At 41.9% G+C, this 19,961-nt stretch overlaps 1 protein-coding gene across 4 annotated transcripts; it reads right to left on the bottom strand.

The window, feature by feature from the left end:
- Nucleotides 1-3,225: 3,225 nt before the first annotated feature.
- On the bottom strand, nt 3,226-19,363 carry LOC112233002 (hyaluronan and proteoglycan link protein 3). Of its 4 annotated transcripts, none has more exons than XM_024400354.2 (5): nt 11,302-11,442; nt 9,627-9,785; nt 7,024-7,404; nt 4,702-5,010; nt 3,226-4,548 (listed from the first exon to the last, which is right to left on the bottom strand). In XM_024400354.2, exons 1-5 carry the CDS (start codon nt 11,309-11,311, stop codon nt 4,271-4,273), a joined length of 1,137 nt encoding a protein of 378 aa, XP_024256122.1. In that variant the 5' UTR covers nt 11,312-11,442; the 3' UTR covers nt 3,226-4,270. The 4 variants fall into 4 exon arrangements, with proteins under 4 accessions (XP_024256122.1, XP_024256126.1, XP_024256125.1 ...); XM_024400358.2 differs by lacking the exon at nt 11,302-11,442 and adding an exon at nt 19,222-19,363 and having other exon boundaries at nt 3,227-4,548; XM_024400357.2 differs by lacking the exon at nt 11,302-11,442 and adding an exon at nt 11,117-11,295 and having other exon boundaries at nt 3,227-4,548.
- Nucleotides 19,364-19,961: the final 598 nt, after the last annotated feature.

Raw genomic sequence — 19,961 nt, 5'->3', positions numbered from 1 at the left:
CCAGGGGTGATGGTCGGATTCGCGTTTATTGGTCGAATGAATGAGCGTTACACCAAGGCCTGTACTCTGGAGTGGGATCGATTTGAAGGTGGAGGATCCGTCATGGTCTGGGGCGGGGTGTCACAGTCATCGGACTGAGCTTGTTGTTATTGCAGGCAATCTCAACGTTGTGCGTTACAGGGAAGACATCCTCCTCCCTCATGTGGTACCCTTCCTGCAGGCTCATCCTGACATGACCCTCCAGCATGACAATGGCACCAGCCATACTGTTCGTTCTGTGTGTGATTTCCTGCAGGACAGGAATGTCTATGTCTATGTATATATATATAAATACAGTGGGTAGAACAAGTATTTGATACACTGCTGATTTTGCAGGTTTTCCTACTTACAAAGCATGTAGAGGCCTGTAATTTGTATCATAGGTACACTTCAACTGTGAATGTCAGTTGGCTTTTCATAGCCGATCATTAAGAGTATCTCTACCGCTCCTGCTGTCTCTAGAGAGTTGAAAACAGCAGGTCCGGAACAAGGTAGCACGTCCGGTGAACAGGTCAGGGTTCCATAGCCGCAGGCAGAACAGTTGAAACTGGAGCAGCAGCACAGCCCAGTAGACTGGGGACAGCAAGGAGTCATCAGTACTGAGTCATGGTCCTAGAGCTCAGGTCCTCCGAGAGAGAGAGAAAGAAAGAGAGAATTAGAGAGAGCATACTTAAATTCACAGATGTTGCTTCAATATATCCACATAATTTGCCCTCCTCATGATGCCATCTATTTTGTGAAGTGCACCAGACCCTCCTGCAGCAAAGCACCCCCACAACATGATGCTGCCACTCCTGTGCTTCACGGTTGGGATGGTGTTCATCGGCTTGCAAGCCTCCCCCTTTTTCCTCCAAACATAACAATGGTCATTATGGCCAAACAGTTATATTTTTGTTTCATCAGACCAAAGGACATTTCTCCAAAAAGTACGATCTTTGTCCCCATGTAAAGTTGCAAACCGTAGTCTGGATTTTTATGGAGGTTTTGGAGCAGTGGCTTCTTCCTTGCTTAGCGGCCTTTCAGGTTATGTCGATATAGGACTCGTTTGTACTGTGGATCTAGATACTTTTGTACCTGTTTCCTCCAGCATCTTCACAAGGTTTTTTGCTGTTGTTCTGGGATTGATTTGCACTTTTCGCACCAAAGTACGTTCATCTCTAGGAGACAGAACACATATCCTTTCTGAGCGGTATGATGGCTGCGTGGTCCCATGGTGTTTATAATTGCGTACTATTGTTTGTACAGATGAACCTGGTACCTTCAGGCTTTTGGAAATTGCTCCCAAGGATGAACCAGACTTGTGCAGGGCTAAAAACAAATTCTGAGGTCTTTGATTTTCCCATGATGTCAAGCAAAGAGGCACTGAGTTTGAAGGTAGGCCTTGAAATACATCCACAGGTACACCTCCAATTGACTCAAATTATGTCAGTTAGCCTATCAGAAGCTTCTAAAACCATTACATCATTTTCTGGAATTTTCCAAGCTGTTTAAAGGCACTGTCAATTAGTGTATGTAAACTTCTGACCCACTGGAATTGTGATACAGTGAATTATAAGTGAAATAATCTGTCTGTAAACAATTGTTGGAAAATGACTTGTGTCATGCACAAAGTAGATGTCCTAACCGACTTGCCAAAACTATAGTTTGTTAACAAGAAATTTGTGGAGTGGTTGAAAAACGAGTTTTAATGACTCCAACCTAAGTGTGTGTAAACTTCCGACTGTATATATCTAGTCACGGACCTATCAAAAAAGCCTATCAAGCTCATCTTGCCAAGTACTGTATCCATCAAGATATTCTCTGATTCCGAATAAGGGTGCCATTCATATAAATCCACACCTTTATATAAACCAGTGGCACATCCCTTACCGTCGCTGTGGGCACAGACTCCCCTTTTTACTATATTTTGACCCCCTCCTGGAATCGCAAAGTGAAAAAAAGAAGCAAGTAATTATCTCTCTTAGGTCTCTAAAGTGAATACCTTCATTGCCGGCAGGCTGACCCAAACAAGCCTGCCCTGTGTGTGTACATGAGGGCAAGCATGCGTATGTGTTTGCATTCACGTGTGTGTGGGGAGGGGCAGGTCTGGGTGTGTGTTTGCCCTCCACCCGTGTTAAGGCAGCAGGACGTGCTTTTTTGGAATCATAAAATTACAGGGACCTCTGTTTGCTCCTCAAGAGAGGGAGGGAGTGTGCTGGTGTAATACTACCTACTGCCTTTGACTCCCTCTCCAACTCGGGCCCCCTCCATCTGAAGTGCTATGCCCAGACTGAGTGGCGCGTGCTGAGGAGGTTCTGTAGAGTGTGGAGTGCAAGTACACACACACATACAAGCACACGCATGCAAACACACACATACCCACACACAGTGCCCCGTTTGTATGGGTCAGTGTGACCCCTTTTACGTCTTTGCCCCATCAGGTTGTAGTACCCTACCGTGCGCCCAACAACGCACCTGTGACAGCAGCGCTCCCTGGTGGTGATTTAATGAATTACACTGCAGGAGGATTTATTTCGCAATCAGCAGGGTCATGTTCATTAGGCACAAAACGAAAGAAAACCAACTGAAACAGGGAAAGACCACCTTTTCCATTTCCATTTAACAAGACCCAGGCACCATTGGCAGGAACACATGATAGAAATGCTATTATATTTTAATTCCTGTAGTCAAATGACCAAATCACCCTCCAGTGGCCTCATGGGTGAAATGTTATTCATAATTTCATAATTAATAAACTGTCACACACTGATCGGTTTCACCTCTCTTTGTGATTGTCCCCACCCCCTTCCAGGTGTCGCCCATCTTCCCCATTATCCCCAGGGTACTTATACCTGTGTTCTCTGTTTGCCTGTTGCCAGTTCGTCTTGCTTGCCAAGTCAACCAGCGTTTTTTCTCAGCCCCCGCTTTTCCCAGTCGCTCTTTTTCTCGCCCTCCTGGTTTTGACCTTTGCATGTCCTGACTCTGAGGCCGCCTGCCTGACCAGTCTGCCTGCCCCTGACCCTGAGCCTGCCGACCTGTATCTTTGCCCCACCTCTGGATTATTGACCTCTGCCTACCCTGACCCTGAGCCTGCCTGCACCTTTACCCCACCTCTGGTTACTGACCCCTGCCTGCCTTGACCTGTCTATTGCTGCCCCTGACCCTGCCTGCCGTCCGGTACTGTTGCCCCACCTCTGGTTTACTGACCCCTGTCTGCCTCTGGGTCTCACATTCATACCCGATATAAGCATTTTTTTTTTTGGAAACCTTGTAGAAAATCTGGTGTTTGTTATATTTCAGTCTTCTGTTATGTATATAAAGTGCAATATTGGGGTGTAAACTCAAACATGATTTTATTCCATTTAATATATATGCCATTTAGTCGATGCTTTTGTCTCAAGAGCCTTATAGTCATGCGTGAATACATTTTGCGTATGGGTGGCCCCAGGTACTGAACCCACAATCCTGCCGACGCAAGTGATAACGTCAAAGGAGGGAGGGCATCATTCATTTGTTAGAAAAGTTATTCATGTCACATAACTTGATTAAAGTCGCATAATATGGATGGAACACTTCAACACCGTGCTCTCTACAAGGGGTGGTCATCAGATACTGTCAAAACACCTTCCATCATGACATAGTCTATATACCCCCATCGTCATCAAATGCATCATTCCAATTCAACCCTTATACAAAACAAGAAAAACATTTTAACATAGAAGGATAATCCAGATATCCAGAAATGTGCCTAAAACGATGAATTACATACATTGAACTGAAAGTGCTGCAGGAACAATGAGATAGCTACATACAGTTCAACAAAACACCAAGGGAAAGAGCTTGGTTGGACAACAAAATCACTGGCAAAGCATTATGAGAGCGGCGGGCCTTGCAGTGGTTGAACACCTTCTCTGAGTCTGAAATGTAACGACCCTTTACTGTAACACAAACCTGGCAATACAACACTAAATAGTCCGTTTGTGTATCAGTTCTGGTTGGCGTCTCAGTGGGGAGTGGCGGTATGACTGATATTATGTACAGTATGAGGAGATGTCGACAGTTCACTAGAACTATAAAGTGGACACTGTGATAGCAGAACTGGCTAATGCTAACTAGCATCCAGGCAAGGGTTGTGTAACAGTGCACCGTTTGTGATGAATGGGGAAGTTGTATGTGCTTTCTGTTGTACTGTAGTTGTGCTCTTTACTATTATTGTCCTCTGGTTTTTGTTGAGTGGAAGTTGAGGGGAGGTTTACCGATTGCAGTAGACACTGTATTTCTGATGCAGAGGGGGGAATCCCAAATTCCGCACCCCCGGTTCTGAAGGGCCGCAGTTAGGGCGGGCCTTTGCAATGGGGTAACGGATGCTCCCATCAGCCAACCAGCCTGCGTCGCAGCGGTCCAATCCCATGAACCGCCAGGCGGCATAGAGCTGGCCCACCTTTGCGATGAGACCGCCGTCTGTGGTGCACGCCGCCACCGCTTCGGTGAAGTTGAGCTTACGGGGACCTTTCAGGAAGTAAACTGTCCCTATGACGGAAAAGAGAGACAGGAGATTCTAGTAAGTTCTGAGCAAGTCGAAGGAGAGGACAGATTAAAACAAGTTGGACAATTCCAATCATTCACATTTCTCCTGTTACACTTATTGTTTGCGGAAGTGTTTTGCATGTGAGCGACACGCACACTGACCCTTGGGGGCGGCTGAGAAACAGAAGGCATCAAAGCGGTGGAAGTGGCGGTGGCGTTGTCCATAACTACGGAGACCGGAGGCTAAGTCCACGCCTCCACAGGCCTCCCGCGGCGTGGTGATTGGGTACTGAGCCGTCCCGTCAGCTAACCAGCCGGCGTTGCACCAGTCTAGCCCCTCATCCCAGGCGGCGAAGAGCTGCTCAAAGGTGGCCAGGGTTGAGTCCTGCTCCTCACACGCACGCTGGGCCCCCAGGAAGTTGAAATGGTAGCGTCCCATCTTGGAATGGTAGGGAAATACCACTCCTATAACAGGGATAAAGTGAGACATTTGCTGGAGGGGTTAAAGTGCTATAAAATGCCATTCATGACACTCATAAGGACAATAGGTTGAAGGTCATTTAATAAGTAGACCATCGCTGGAACGATGTGAACGTTTAAACGTTTCAACAAAAATTGGGATCGTTACCGTTTAGAGAAACTAACTAACCTATTATTTATTTATTTTAAACACAGTGCAGTTATCACAAAACCAAAACTAAAAAAGGTTCCGATCATCATCTTAAAGGGAAACAACGAATACCTAATGCAGCAATGCCGTAAGGTTAGTAAGAGATATGCATATTTTAAATGATTTGCCACGGATATAAAGCGCTCCGCACTCCCATCTTTGTTAACAATCGGGAAAATGGCAGAGAGTGAGACAGGGACGTGACAGCAGCGAAGTCCTGTGTGGCAATACTTTGAGAAGTCCAATGAGAAGCTGGTGAAATGCAAACTTTGTGAGGTGGATTTGAGCTACAGTGGAAGTACAGGTGCAAATGCTGAACCATCTGAAAAGGGAGGCACCTTGAGACCCAAGTCATTGCTGCCCCCAACAACAGACCTTAGAAATGCTCTTCACACGAAAGAAGTGCAATAAAGGATGGAGTGAAAGTCACAGCACTGATTACAGGAATGATTGCAGTTGATATGCAGCCATTGTCAATGGTAGAGGATGTCCACCTCAATGCCCCGATGGCATATAGATGCCATGTTGAAAAACATTGACGGCCCGGAGGGAGAAATTGTACAATGATTGCTCTGCAAGTACACAGCTCAAGCTCTCAATGTCATACACCCTATACATGGCATTAACAACAAATTGTTGGACGTCTATGAACACGCTGTCATACATCACTGCAATGAGCCATCACGTTGACGAGAAGTGGGATATGAAGTCCCATGTACTGACTACTGATGCACAGCAGAGAGCCTAAAAACGTAATTAACTACCATCATTGCTGAGTGGGTGAGGGACAGCAGTAAGTGCCGTCTGGTAGCCATGACTGAGGTAGATTGAACTGCATTGCCCCCTAGTGGTCATATGCAGGACCATTATTGTGAATCCACATGTTTTAAAAGATATATACAGTACCATTCAAAACCTACTCATTCAAGGGTTTTTATTTATGTTACAATTGTCTACATTGTAGAATAATAGTGAAGACATCAAAACTATGAAATAACACATATATGGTAACCAAAAAAAGTGTTTAAAAAATAAAAATACATTTTATATTTCAGATTCTTGTACTGTATATTATAATTTAAATGTTTAAACTATTTAAAAAAAATGTCTGTTTAAATGTTAAGAACATTTTTACATTCGTCACATCATCGATTGAACGGAGTGAACCCTGTGTTCTGTTGTGTAGAGCTGAGGGAGCTGACAGACAGACAGACAGACAGACAGACAGACAGACAGACAGACAGACAGACAGACAGACAGACAGACAGACAGACAGACAGACAGACAGACAGACAGACAGACAGAAACAGAAACACAGACAGAAACACAGACAGAAACACAGACAGACAGAAACACAGACAGACAGAAACACAGACAGACAGACAGACAGACAGACAGACAGACAGACAGACAGACAGACAGACAGACAGACAGACAGACAGACAGACAGACAGACAGACAGACTCGATTGAACGGAGTGAACCCTGTGTTCTGTTGTGTAGAGCTGAGGGAGCTGACAGACAGACAGACAGACAGACAGACAGACAGACAGACAGACAGACAGACAGACAGACAGACAGACAGACAGACAGACAGACAGACAGACAGACAGAAACACAGACAGACAGAAACACAGACAGACAGAAACACAGACAGACAGACAGACAGACAGACAGACAGACAGACAGACAGACAGACAGACAGACAGACAGACAGACAGACAGACAGACTCGATTGAACGGAGTGAACCCTGTGTTCTGTTGTGTAGAGCTGAGGGAGCTGACAGACAGACAGACACACACACACACCTCGCAGCTCCAGCTCCACCGTCACGCTCTCGTCTTCTAGCCCGTCGATGATCTCACAGCGGTAGCGGCCCGTGTCGTTCTGGTGCAGCTCGTTGATCACCAAGGACATGTCCCCCGGTGCCGCCCGATGCAGGCGTACACGCCCCTGGAAGCTGCCGTAGCTACGGTGACGGTTGCCCATGGCGACCATCACGTCTGTTTCGTGGGCGGTCTTACCCGCGCCGTTGGCGGGTAGCCAAGACCATTTGACCCGGGTCCGGCGGGGGCCGTTGATCTCAGGCTCGTAGCGGTAGTGACAGGGCAGGGTGATGTTACTGCCCCTGGCTGCTGACACCGAGGGCTGGGGGGACTCCACGTGGAGACGCACCCTCTTAATGTAGACTGGAGAAGAAACAGACAAGGACAGGACACAGGATAGATAAGAGTTATGCAGTAGAGTAGATACTGGATAGGAGCCAGGAACTTTTCCTGACCATGTGATCAAACCAGAGCCCCTGTAGTAAGAAAGAACCTGGGTCTGCCGCCTTCAGTGTACAGTGCCTTGCAAAAGTATTCACCTCCCCTTGGCATTGTTCCTATTTTGTTGCATTACAACCTGTCATTTAAACAGCTTTTTATTTGGATTACATGTAATGGACATACTCAAAATAGTTCAAATTGGTGAAGTGAAGAAAAAAGTTTGAAAAAAATAAATAATAAAAATTAATAAAAAAGTGGTGAGTGCATATGTATTCACCCCCTTTGCTATGAAGCCCCTAAATAAGATCTGGTGCAACCAATTACCTTCAGGTCACATAATTAGTTAAATAAAGTCCACCTGTGTGCAATCTAAGTGTCACATGATCTGTCACATGATCTCAGTATATATATACACCTGTTCTGAAAAGCCCCAGAGTCAGCAACACCACCCAAGCAAGTGGCACCACCAAGCAAGTGGCACCACCAAGCAAGTGGCACCACCAAGCAAGTGGCACCACCAAGCAAGTGGCACCATGAAGACCAAGGAGCTATTCAAACAGTTCTGGGACAAAGTTGTGGAGAAGTACAGGATCAGGGTTGGGTTATAAAAAAATATCCCAAACTTTGAACATCCCACGGAGCACCATTAAATCCATTATTTAAAAAATTGAAAGAATATGGCACCACAACAAACCTGCCAAGAGAGGGCCGCCCACCAAGACTCACGGACCAGGCAAGGAGGGCCTTAATCAGTGAGGCAACAAAGAGACCAAAGATAACCCTTAAGGAGCTGCAAAGCTCCACAGCGGAGATTGGTGAATCTGTCCATAGGACCACTTTAGGCTGTACACTCCACAGAGCTGGGCTTTACTGAAGAGTGGCAAGAAAAAAGGCATTGCTTAAGAAAATAATATGCAAACACGTTTGGTGTTCGACAAAAGGCATGTGGGAGACTCCACAAACATATGGAAGAAGGTACTCTGGATAGATGAGACTAAAATGTAGCTTTTTGGCCATCAAGGAAAATGCTATGTCTGGTACAAACCCAACACCTCTCATCACCCCGAGAACATGATGTTTTTCCATCGGCAGGGACTGGGAAACTGGTCAGAATTGAATGAATGATGGATGGCTCTAAATACAGGGAAATTATTGAGGGAAACCTGTTTCAGTCTTCTAGAGATTTGAGACTGGGATGGAGGTTCACCTTCCAGCAGGACAATGACCCTAAGCATACTGCTAAAGCAACACTTGAGTGGTTTAAGGGGAAACATTTAAATGTCTTGGAATGGCCTAGTCAAAGCCCAGACCTCAATCCAGTTGAGAATCTATGGTATGACTTAAATATTGCTGTACACCAGCAGAACCCATCAAACTTTGAAGGAGCTGGAGCAGTTTTACCTTGAAGAATGGGCAAAAATCCCAGTGTCTCGATGTGCCAAGCTTATAGAGACATACCCCAAGAGACTTGCAGCTGTAATTGCTGCAAAAGGTGGCTCTACAAAGTATTGACTTGGGGGGGTGAATAGTTATGCACGCTCAAGTTGTCTTATTTCTTGTTTGTTTCACCCCACAAAATGTTTTTGCATGTTCAAAGTGGTAGACATGTTGTGTAAATCAAATGATACAACCCCCCCCAAAAATCTATTTTAATTCCAGGTTGTAAGGCAATAAAATAGGAAAAATGCAAAGGGGGGTGAATACTTTCACAAGCCACTGTACTTGGGTCTTCCCATGTAATCAGACCCCTTTTGGAACTCTTGGGTGCGTCTATAAAATCTAACCTGCTCTCAGTTTTGCATGTGTACTGACAAAACATACTGTGTAGCACATATTGTATAAATGAACACCACTCTAGATGGTGTGTTGTCTGCTACAACTTAGGCATGGTCAGGCTTGTCACACGCAATGGAATGGTCTTTGATCCTATATATGAAGAGGCTCCACTTAAGATCATTATACCCTTTTAACATTATCGTGCCAATCCAAACCAAACTGTGCTAAAACTGGTATTTTCTTTTCACATTCTCTTTTCCAGCAGTTTCAGAAAATGTTGGTGGATGTATCGTCAGGTCAGCCCAGTACAGCTTGGCTCAGATTAGTGTGAACAGGTTGTGTATTCATGAAAATACTGTATTACATACTCTCTCCGTTGCCATCGCCGTCCATAACGTCATGGTAGAAGAAGCCGTTGTTGTACACGGGGAAGGCGCGGTTGGAGACCAGGAGGTACATCCAGACGACCAATAGGGGGTGTAGGGGGCTCAACATCCTTACAGCGGAACACTGGGATCTGACTTCCTCTGCAAGGGATTCATGTCAGGACATGTTTTAATGGTGAAATGACTCAACCTGGACTCAACCTTGTCCCCTATCTTATCAAAGCCATAACCGTGGGAAGTAGTTTGAGGGGGGGGGGGCTGCGGCGTCAGTTCAGCTAAACATAGGGTGTCAAACGTTCAAATGCTATTTGGAGAACAGCAAAAACAAACATGTCCCCCGGACGTTATCATCTCAATATTAGGTTTAAAGGTTTGTGGAATGGTGTGTGTATGATGTACTACTCAACCTCATCAGACATAGGTTACATTGACTAATTTAGCCTATTTGTGGGAGCAGTGCAACATGAAATAGAACACACTATCAAGGCCGACTCCAAATACCGACATCAATGTGAAATACCGACATGAATGTGAAATACCGACATGAATGTGAAATACCGACATCAACGTGAAATACCGACATCAACGTGAAATACCGACATCAACGTGAAATACCGACATCAACGTGAAATACCGACATCAACGTGAAATACCGACATCAACGTGAAATACCGACATCAATGTGAAATACCGACATCAATGTGAAATACCGACATCAATGTGAGAGTAAGCTGATCATTAAACAGCTGACTGTGAATGCAAACTATGCCAGATAAATCCGACACATGCATTGAAATAAAAGCCATACACCAAAGGAATTATTTAAGCCTACATTTGACAAAATCAATTAGCCCGCTAGAATTAGGCTATTCTACACGTGTTTGGTTCAATCTTGATCAATCTTCCTTTCTTTCCTATCCATCCCCAATGACAATCCTGTTTTCTCCATCAATATGAAAATAGCCTTTGCACATGCCTGTCTCACTCTGCACACCAGTGCTAGTCAGTGCTTATTATTGACCTCCAGGGGACCCACAACCAATGTTCCCTCAAAAAAAAATTGGGCACTGAGCAAATTTCAGGTCTGCTGAGCGTAAACTTGAATGTTGTGAAAATTCTGTGCAACTTCCAGCACGTGTTTACTGTGAACACTGAGGCTGTATCCGCTTTAAGTTACAGCTTTAACAGTGGCCATGTAGGCTACTGTGGCTATTTGATCATAATGTAGGCCTACCAGAGTGGCCTACCGTAAAAAAACAATGGAGAAAATGCATCCCATAGCATTATAACATGGAACTAGCTGTTCTATCATCCAGCAAACAGTAGCAGCCAATGTGTGGTGTTAAATGTAGGCCTACATTCCATGAGACTTTTGGAGAGAAAAAAACATGCAGGGCTTGACATTAACCTGTTTATCTCAAAATACAACACTGCCCCTTTAAGACAAAAAAAAAGCTCTTTATCTGACTCACTTTTTAAAGATGTCTACAAACGTATGTTATGTCCTCTTCTCTTGAAGCAATCACTTCTATTGCTGACTACAAATGATCTATAACTGGGCTACTAACTCACCAACTAGCAAAGGATTTGAACAAAATGTGCACATGTGGCTACATGCAGCTCTCGCTTTGTTCTCAAAACAAGCGCATCTACTCACGACCGCTCATGCTGTAAACATGATCAACCGGTTGGTGACCACTGCGCTAGAAAGTTGAATGAAGTTCAATCTTGTGTTTCTCTCTGGGCGATGATATTTCTGCGCGGCAGTCTCGGGCTACTGTGGCGCAGCTTAAAGGGGACATTGCCCACAACCCAATTATTATTATTATTATTTCCGGCGGCAACCAAAACCCAAAGGCATAAACCATGGCCAAATGTGTAGAATAGCAGAACATTTGCTTAAAAAATAACTTTATTACATTTCAGTTTTTTTTTTGCACAGTTGTACTAAGGACAAATAAGGTGCAATTAATACAAATAAACCGAAATACAGGCTATAATTGTTCAGTCAGTGTTTCGTCCAGCAGCTAATGCTATGTTCACGTGCTATCAGAGTTATCGGTAATTTCCTATATCGGACCGGGAAGTTTCACTTGAATGACTCTCCAAATCGGAATTACAAGGGGTCACTGAGAAAATGTTGTTGTCCGAGTTGCCGAGTTTCACCAACAGATGACAACAAGTCGGTTTTTGACAAATACAATATGGGTAATGTAGCTAGTTTTACCATATTGTCAATGTTAAGCAAGCTAGCTAACTTTACTATAAGCAACGTTAGTTAGCTTATCAAACTAGTTCAAATCTTATTGGTTGAATATTGTTAGCAACAGTGCCATCGCAGACTTTTAAAACCCATGCAGTCTTTTTATTTGTAATATATCCTTGAACGTCTAATCAATCATTGTGTGTGTTTATTTATTGAATATAACCCCAAAATATATTTTTAATAATTGATATCCCTGGGCCTCCTTGCTCAGTCCGACAGTGTGGGCGTGGGGATACAAATTAGATTTTATATTTACATATACAGCACTGATTGGCTGATTGAAGTCTAAAACCCACCACCTTACCCCTTAGGAAAAAAACAAAGTCACATGGTTTTCAACCTGTCAGTTGGAGCTGGAGTTGAACCCTGAAAGCAGCGAACTTCCACAGGTGTGTAGACTACTCTGTTTTGTCATCAAAATACATCATGCATCCTAATTTGCTATATTATTGTTTTACTGTTTTCAATAGGTCACCAGAAGATGCAGACAGGTCCCAGAACAGCCTGTTTGCAGGGTGGATCATTCTGGCCTATACCCTACCCTGTCTACTGTCTATTCATTGCAGTAAACATGATTATCTACAGGGCATACTATAGGCCTCTGCAATTTTAGCTAGTTAACATTAGCATTGCTAGCTATTTGGACGAACTTGGCTAGCTAATAGCAACATAGTCATCTTTCTAAAATAAATTTGACATAATGATGGCATAGTTTTTTTCTTAAATGATAATGCCCTCGAAGCCAATATATCCCCCAAACACCGGCTTCGAGGGCATTATCTATTTTATACAACGGGTTACCAACAGATTCAAATAATGATTGAAAATTTCAGTAAAAACTTTATTTTGATGAATTTACTCATACTATTTCATCCTTCCACGAGATATAGTCCAAACACAAATCTATGGTTGCTACCCAAGGTGGCTGGTCGTTCATTCTGTAGATTAGGTTGCCAGAGACGTGACCCAGTTGTGAAGTCTTTTTCTCCTAAATATATGGACACAGCCCAGTCGTTCGTTCTAAATATTCCGTTGCCATGATGGCTGGCAAAGTTCTCATCTCTAGCTTGCTAGCTAGTCAACTTTGGCTAACACAGTCACATCAAACACTGCAGCCAGAATAAGAGCAAAGTAGCCGCATTTGCATTTGTTTAAGCTGTTTTCTATTGACATTTTATTTTTGGTATACATACATAAGAATCAGCTAATGATGTGACATTTCACCTGGCTTGTTTTTACCAAGCCACAGTTTGCATTGAGTAGAGTAGAACTTTTAGTCGGACATCAGTCTTCAAAATAACATTCAAAATGAAACATGTGACCCATGTATTGCATGTTATTTACTTTTAATAATATATAGATGAATAACTGTCTCTAGACCAGGGTTTCCCTAACTCGTTCCTTGGAACCAACAGGGGGCCCGTTTTGGTCTTTGCCCTAGCACTGGACAACTGATTCAACTAATCAACAAGCTTTGATCATTTGAATCAGCTGTGTAGTGTTAGGGCAAAAACCAAAACGTGCAACACTTGGGGCCCCTAGGGCCGAGTTTGGGAAAAGACTGCTCAAGACACTTACTTCTTGAATGGTTACTGCCACTGCCGGGTGAAAGATGGGTGGATGGAGGATCAAGCTGCTGGTAAATCCACATGTGTATCTATACATAGCCAGATTTGCAATGCAGTCCAATGCAAAGTGTGCTCATATGCCCATGGATTGAATTTCTCTGACCAAATCAGACAACGTTATTGTTGGCTGGAAAACAATGCAAAGAAACATTTGCTGCCTTGCAGCCAGCTACTGCACAATTGAACTTGCTTTTTCTCATTGCTTTAAAGTGAGAAATGTTTGGTCTTTGGTATCTTAACTCTGCATGCTGCAAACAATGAGGGGCCAGCAGCAATGTAGGAGGATATTTAAGCAATAAGGCCCGAGGAGGTATGGTACATGGCCAATATATCACGGCTAAGGGCTGTTCTTAAGCACAACGCAACGCAGAGTGCCTGGATACAGCCCTTAGCTGTGGTATATTGGCCATATACCACAAACCTCTGAGTTTCCTTATTGCTATTATAAACTGACTACTAACAGAAATAGACATAAATAAATACAAACTGTCATACCAATTATATACGGTCTCTTCCAGCCAATCAGCATTCAGGGCTTGTACAACCCGGTTTATAAATGCAAATAACAGATCTATTGTCATTCAAGGCATTTCTTTCAAACAGCTCTTATATAAAAAGGGTATTATCATTTTCACAATTTCAGTGTTATTTCAACTTTATAGTGTGTAAATCTCATCAAAATGTAAATCACATTTTAACTGCACTGCCCTTCTGCTTTGTCGGTTAAGGACTTGTAAGTAATTCACGTTGTATACAGCGCATGTGACAAATAAAATGTGATTTGATTTGAATATTACCCCGAACTGGTTTCCAACCATCTCCATGGGGCCATATTGGACAGGATTCACATGGCCATATCTCCATAAATAATTGGTACATAAGGCCCAATAATGACTTAAAGGGTTAGAGAACACAAACAAATGACATTCTAGGTGACTACCTCATGAAACTGGTTGAGAGAATGCCAAGAGTGTGAAAAGATGTCATCATGGCAAAGGGTGGCTACTTTGAAGAATCTAAAATATATTTTGATTTGTTTGAACACTTTTTTTGTTACTACAAGATTCCATATGTGTTATTTCATAGTTCTGATGTCTTCATTATTATTCTACAACATATAAAATAGTAAAAATAAAGAAAAACCCTTGAATGAGTAGGTGTGTCCAAACTTTTGACTGGTACTGTATATTTCCCACAATTTTTTGCCTGTTTTGCATGTTATTTTGGCATGAAGTCCTTTTTTTCTCTCTATTGTGTTATTGACTGTATGTTTGTTTATTCCATGTGTAACTCTGTGTTGTTGTTTGTGTCGCACTGCTTTGCTTTATCTTGGCCAGGTCACAGTTGTAAATGAGAACTTGTTCTCAACTAGCCTGCCTGGTTAAATAAATTTAAAAAATTAAAAAATGTTGGTTTAAAAACAATGTAAAACATTTAATTCATTGAGTTAATAAATCCGCATACAAACATGGTCTCATGGTCTTGCTTTGCGCCGTGAGTGGCTCAGTGTTCTGTCACTCATGGAGACACTACGTCACTGCAAAATCGACATGTAGAGATTGAAAAATTCAAGCCCCTAGGGTGCTGCTATAGAGTTACATTAGAAGTGCCCATCCAAGATTGCTCAAGGTCATTGACCACAGATAAAATTATGTAAAATCAGGTTATATCTACCGTAGTTTTGATTGGACTGATCATGTCAACATCATAATTTCAAAATCTTAGCTAGCAAGCTAGCAGTCATCATCATGAATCAAGTCGACAACCTACTGGCAAATCCTTTTCCATCCTTGTTATGGGAATGGAAATTATAGATAAAACGTATCAGTGCTCATCGGCCTTTGGACATAAACATTACACAACAAGTTGGAAACCGCAAATTCAACAATGAGTTGTTTGAAATGAATCGGTGGCTAACTGCAAGCATTGCACAGCAATCACTAGCCTGCTATTCAGTGGAGTGGGTGTGTGGTCCAAGTCTGGGTTTTAAGGGTCTCTTTTCCAAGCTTAAAAGGATAAACATTCAACACCATGGACCATAAAATGTTGAATACATTGGCCATGCTGTCAATCCAGCATAACTTCTGCCACATTCAAAACAACTGGAAACTCGGAACTGGAAAATCTCAGACTTCAGTGAGTTCAAGACAACTGGGAACTCTGAATAAACCGAGCTCTGACTGGGAAAATACGCTTTGAACGGTCATCAAACTCAGAATAACAGGTCGGGAATTTAGGCCTCTTTCTAGAGCTCTGACCTGAAGATCACTGACGTCATGATTCGACCTTGTTTTTTTTCCCCAAAGTCCCAGTTGTCTTGAAAGCACCATAAATCCGGAGACTGCCAGACTTTGATGACAAAGTTTGATGACAAAATTTGCCCATGAAGGACCGCCGCCCCACCTTCCTGTCCAAGTGAGCACAGCACAACAAGGAGTCCAAAAATGTATTGTATGCTGCTACATAGATGATGTAAGGGAGATATGTACATTGTAGCTAAGAAAGTAATACTAAGTGTATGTTGTGTAGTAAGCTGATAGTAGTCCATGTGCCTCACCCTAATAATCTGGTTCCTTTCCCCCTCATAATTTAGCCTACTGTTCTGACTTGGTGGTGCACATGTAACCTATAGCCTGTTTTAGATAAATGTAATCATCAAATATTGGAAGACCTTTCATTATCTGCATATATGCCCCCTTGATTTATCCCACGGTTCTGACTTGGTGTACAGGGAGAATTCTGTAAGAACGGCCCATGTTCTGAATTCTGCTCTGTACATTTCAAAAGTGCTAAACAAATAGTTATATTGACTACGTCCGTCCTAGCTCGCTCATTAATGTCTTATTCGAAATTACAGATGGACTCTTATCCGCTCGTTGTCCGCTTATGCCATAGTTTGTACATCTCAATTGTCAGTAGAAACCACATTTGTTTAAGCAAGTTAGCCATATCAGCTCTGATTTTTTTTAATGTAGTAAATGCAGCTGAATGAACTGTTTCGCTGCCAGACAAGGCTCTGCTAATAGCCAGGTGTAGGTAGCAGTGGTAAAGATTCACTCCATGGTTCTGAAAAGAAAGCACTGTTTGTCACCATTATAGTGCAATCTGTGTATTGTTTAGTGTTGTGTAGTGGCTTTGCTGGCATGCATCTTATTTTATTTTTTAAAGTTTGGCCCACCAAGATTTACATGCTAAAATCGCCACTGGCTATGTGAGAGGTTATGACTGTAGAATCTGTATAACATCTCACAATCATCACACATAACATAGCCAGCACTGCTATTATCCTATTTTACCTCCCAAGCATTAGGCTACTGTCCTGGCCCTCCTTCTATTTATTTTCAACTCTCCATTTCACATCTTTTCTCTTATTGAATTCAACTCTGACAACGCCGTTTTTACCTCAGTGGATTGATGTTAACTTTTTCTGCCCAACTTCCAGGGCCTACCGTGACATTCCGGGGTTTCTATTGTTGTAAAGACATGTAAAAGACATAATTTTGCATGAACATAACCAATCATGATGTGTTCATCTTATTCTTGTCAAACAAATCACTTCCTGTGCATGTTCATCCACCCCAAAATAATTCCAGCATCCAAAAGTGCACTGTGCACTCATGCCATTTGATGAATGAAAAGTGACACCAAAAAAGTGTAATGAAATTTGGCTTATTGCCTGAATTAATTGATTTTGTCTTGCTGACAAAAGGACCTTTTTTGTAGAAATATCACGCCTTGACCTTAGCTATCTTTGTTTTCTTTATTATTTTGGTTAAGTCAGGGTGTGACTAGGGTGGGTATGTTAGTTTTTGTATTGTCTAGGGGTTTTTGTATGTCTAGGGGTTTTTGTATATCTGGGATTTTTTTGTAAGTCTAGGTATATGTCGGTCTATGGTGGCCTGATATGGTTCCCAATCAGAGGCAGCTGTTTATCGTTGTCTCTAATTGGGGACCATATTTAGGTAGCCATTTTCCTGAGGTATTTGTGGGTTCTTGTCTATGTGTAGTTACCTGTCAGCACTTGTTTATATAGCGTCACGGTTCATTTTTTGTTAGTTTGTTCAGTGTTCATTCGTCTAATAAAAGAGAATATACGCTGTACCTTGGTCTCCTCCATACAACGAACGTGACAAGAAAGAAAAGTTGGGACACCTGAAAGGGGGCTGAGATACATGCAGTCCTGGGTTATACATGGGATATATATATTTTTAACCATGACACAGAGGTCTGGGTGTTCATTTAATATGGAATAAGCTTTTTTTTCATTTCTGCATTGACTCCCCTGGGGCCCCATAATTCGCACTCTGATCCAAACAATTTTTCATGTGAATTCATTTTGGCACACAAATGTGAATATATTTTCATACTTATTTTCAGTATTTTTACATTTATACACAAAGTTTTCTGATTGCAACCCAGCCAGCACATAACGTTTTGAGAACCATGTGTTTTTTTAGAGCTTGGTGAGAGCATGGTTTTCCTATGGTTATTTTGCATACAACCTTCCCACAACTTTCTGGGAATGGTGCAGGATAGTTGCTTGGCTTTGGAACGTTTTAAGGAACTTGACAAAAAAAGTTTTATTTCCTTGGTATCATGAAACTTTTGCTAAAAGTGTTGGTAATGGTCTAGGAACGTTCTCCAACTGGTATGATATTGGGAATGTTCCGAAATAGTTCAGAGAACATTAAGAAACAACATTCCTCTATGGGAATTTCAGTACTTCAGCATAACGTTTTCTGCAGAATGTTATTTAAAAACATCCGCAATCCAGTGTCGGTGTCAACCAAGCTCTCTCGAGCCTCTATCTTGGTAAGTGTGTTCAAGTGTGTTGGCCGTGCCCAATTATTGGCCACACCTAATCTTAATGAGCGCTTGTTTCCTTTGAAATGGGGTCTGTTTGAATAGACTCAAATTAGCCGCTTTGTATAAGTAAAAAAAACACATGGCATGCTAGCTCCACCATGGTGACGCAGTGGAACAATTCAATGAATAGACAACAGAAGATCATGGGTTTGAATCTCATTGACACCTTGCCACAATAAAAAATAAAAAAATGTTTGCATTATTAAAGCCGAAGAAAATGTATTTCCATGTGTCCTATCTGTGTTTGGAGTTCAAAATATGTAATAAGCTAGTAGTGTTATTAAAAGTATAATTGAAACATTCAGTGAAAGTTAAGGAAGTTCTAAAAAATAATCTCCAAATAACCTTTACATTTCGTTAAAAACATCATTTAGAGAATGTTGTCAGAACGTTATTTAATTACGTTCAAATATCCTATAATTTCTATTCTCAGAAAGTCAATAAAATCCTCCCAGGAAAACTTTCAAGGAACCTTTCTCAGAACCTCTCTGCAACCCCCCAAAAATGTATGTTCACAGACGATATTTTTCCTTGTGTTACTTTTTTAAAATCAGTTTTACCAGTCAGGAAGCGTATGGTTTCTTTACCAGAACCAATGGGAAATCAAAAACTTACTTTCCCGTAGCTTAGTTGTCTTATTCTCTCTAACAAGTATTTATTATCTAATTGTCCATCTAATTTTATTGGTTATCACTTTCAAGTTGTGGTGGCAAAGTAGGCTAATTTAAAGCTATACATTATTCAAGTATCTATTTGGCACCACTCAAAAGATTTGAGTTGAACTCGAATTAAGGTCGTAAAAAGAAGACTTACTTACAGATTGTAAAGATGTACGTTGTTCTCCGGCCAGAAAATGGACAACGTCGTGTCAATTAATGTTCCCCTGATGTTACTTTGTGAGACAGTTAGGCTGTCTGTCGGGGCAATTCATCCCATTGCGATTTTCAGGGAGAACACGAGTTGCGACGCATTGAGAGGAAAGTGACCTCATCGATCACAACAACAACAACAAAAACGGGCATAAGAGCTGCATTACGTTTACTATTGCATTACATAGGGATATATCACAACAATGTACTTATTGATATTTTTCAATATTCCCTTTACTAGCCCACCATCATTTACAGGTGCATTTTATGCCATTTTTAATCCAATAATTAATAAATCAATCAAATGTATTTTACATGGCCTTTTTACATCAGCAGTTGTCAAAGTGTTTTACAGATATCCAGCCTAAAACCCCAAAGAGCAGACACGCATCCAATAGTTTATGGTTTTCCCATATTCTTTTTAAACACCTGGGCAACCTCAATGAGGATATGTTTCTCATGACTGAGCCACATACTTTAATGTTCATATGAAATATGAAATATGTAAATCCCTTGAAATTAACCAAGTTTGTTTTATCAGTTTGAAACAATATGCCTATGCCACAAATCATTTCCAAAAATGAATTAACTCAACTTCCAGAGTAGAATAAATAGATTTTAGGCCTATGCAAATCCTGACAAATATGAATGAGCGATCTGTATTCACATGTTCAAGATTCTCAATGAG

Source organism: Oncorhynchus tshawytscha, linkage group LG19 (assembly GCF_018296145.1).
Source record: "Oncorhynchus tshawytscha isolate Ot180627B linkage group LG19, Otsh_v2.0, whole genome shotgun sequence".
Classification (NCBI taxonomy): Eukaryota; Metazoa; Chordata; class Actinopteri; order Salmoniformes; family Salmonidae; genus Oncorhynchus; species Oncorhynchus tshawytscha.
This window is presented reverse-complemented; position numbering and strand designations above follow the sequence as displayed.

Bases quoted from the DNA above. Each gene is read 5' to 3' on its own strand.
- LOC112233002 (XM_024400354.2), bottom strand. The intron at 7,405-9,626 runs GTATGTAATACA...TTTCTTCTCCAG, and splicing joins CGGCGATGGCAACGGAGAGA to TCTACATTAAGAGGGTGCGT. The intron at 4,549-4,701 runs GTGCGTGTCGCT...TTTCCGTCATAG, and splicing joins AGCCGCCCCCAAGGGTCAGT to GGACAGTTTACTTCCTGAAA.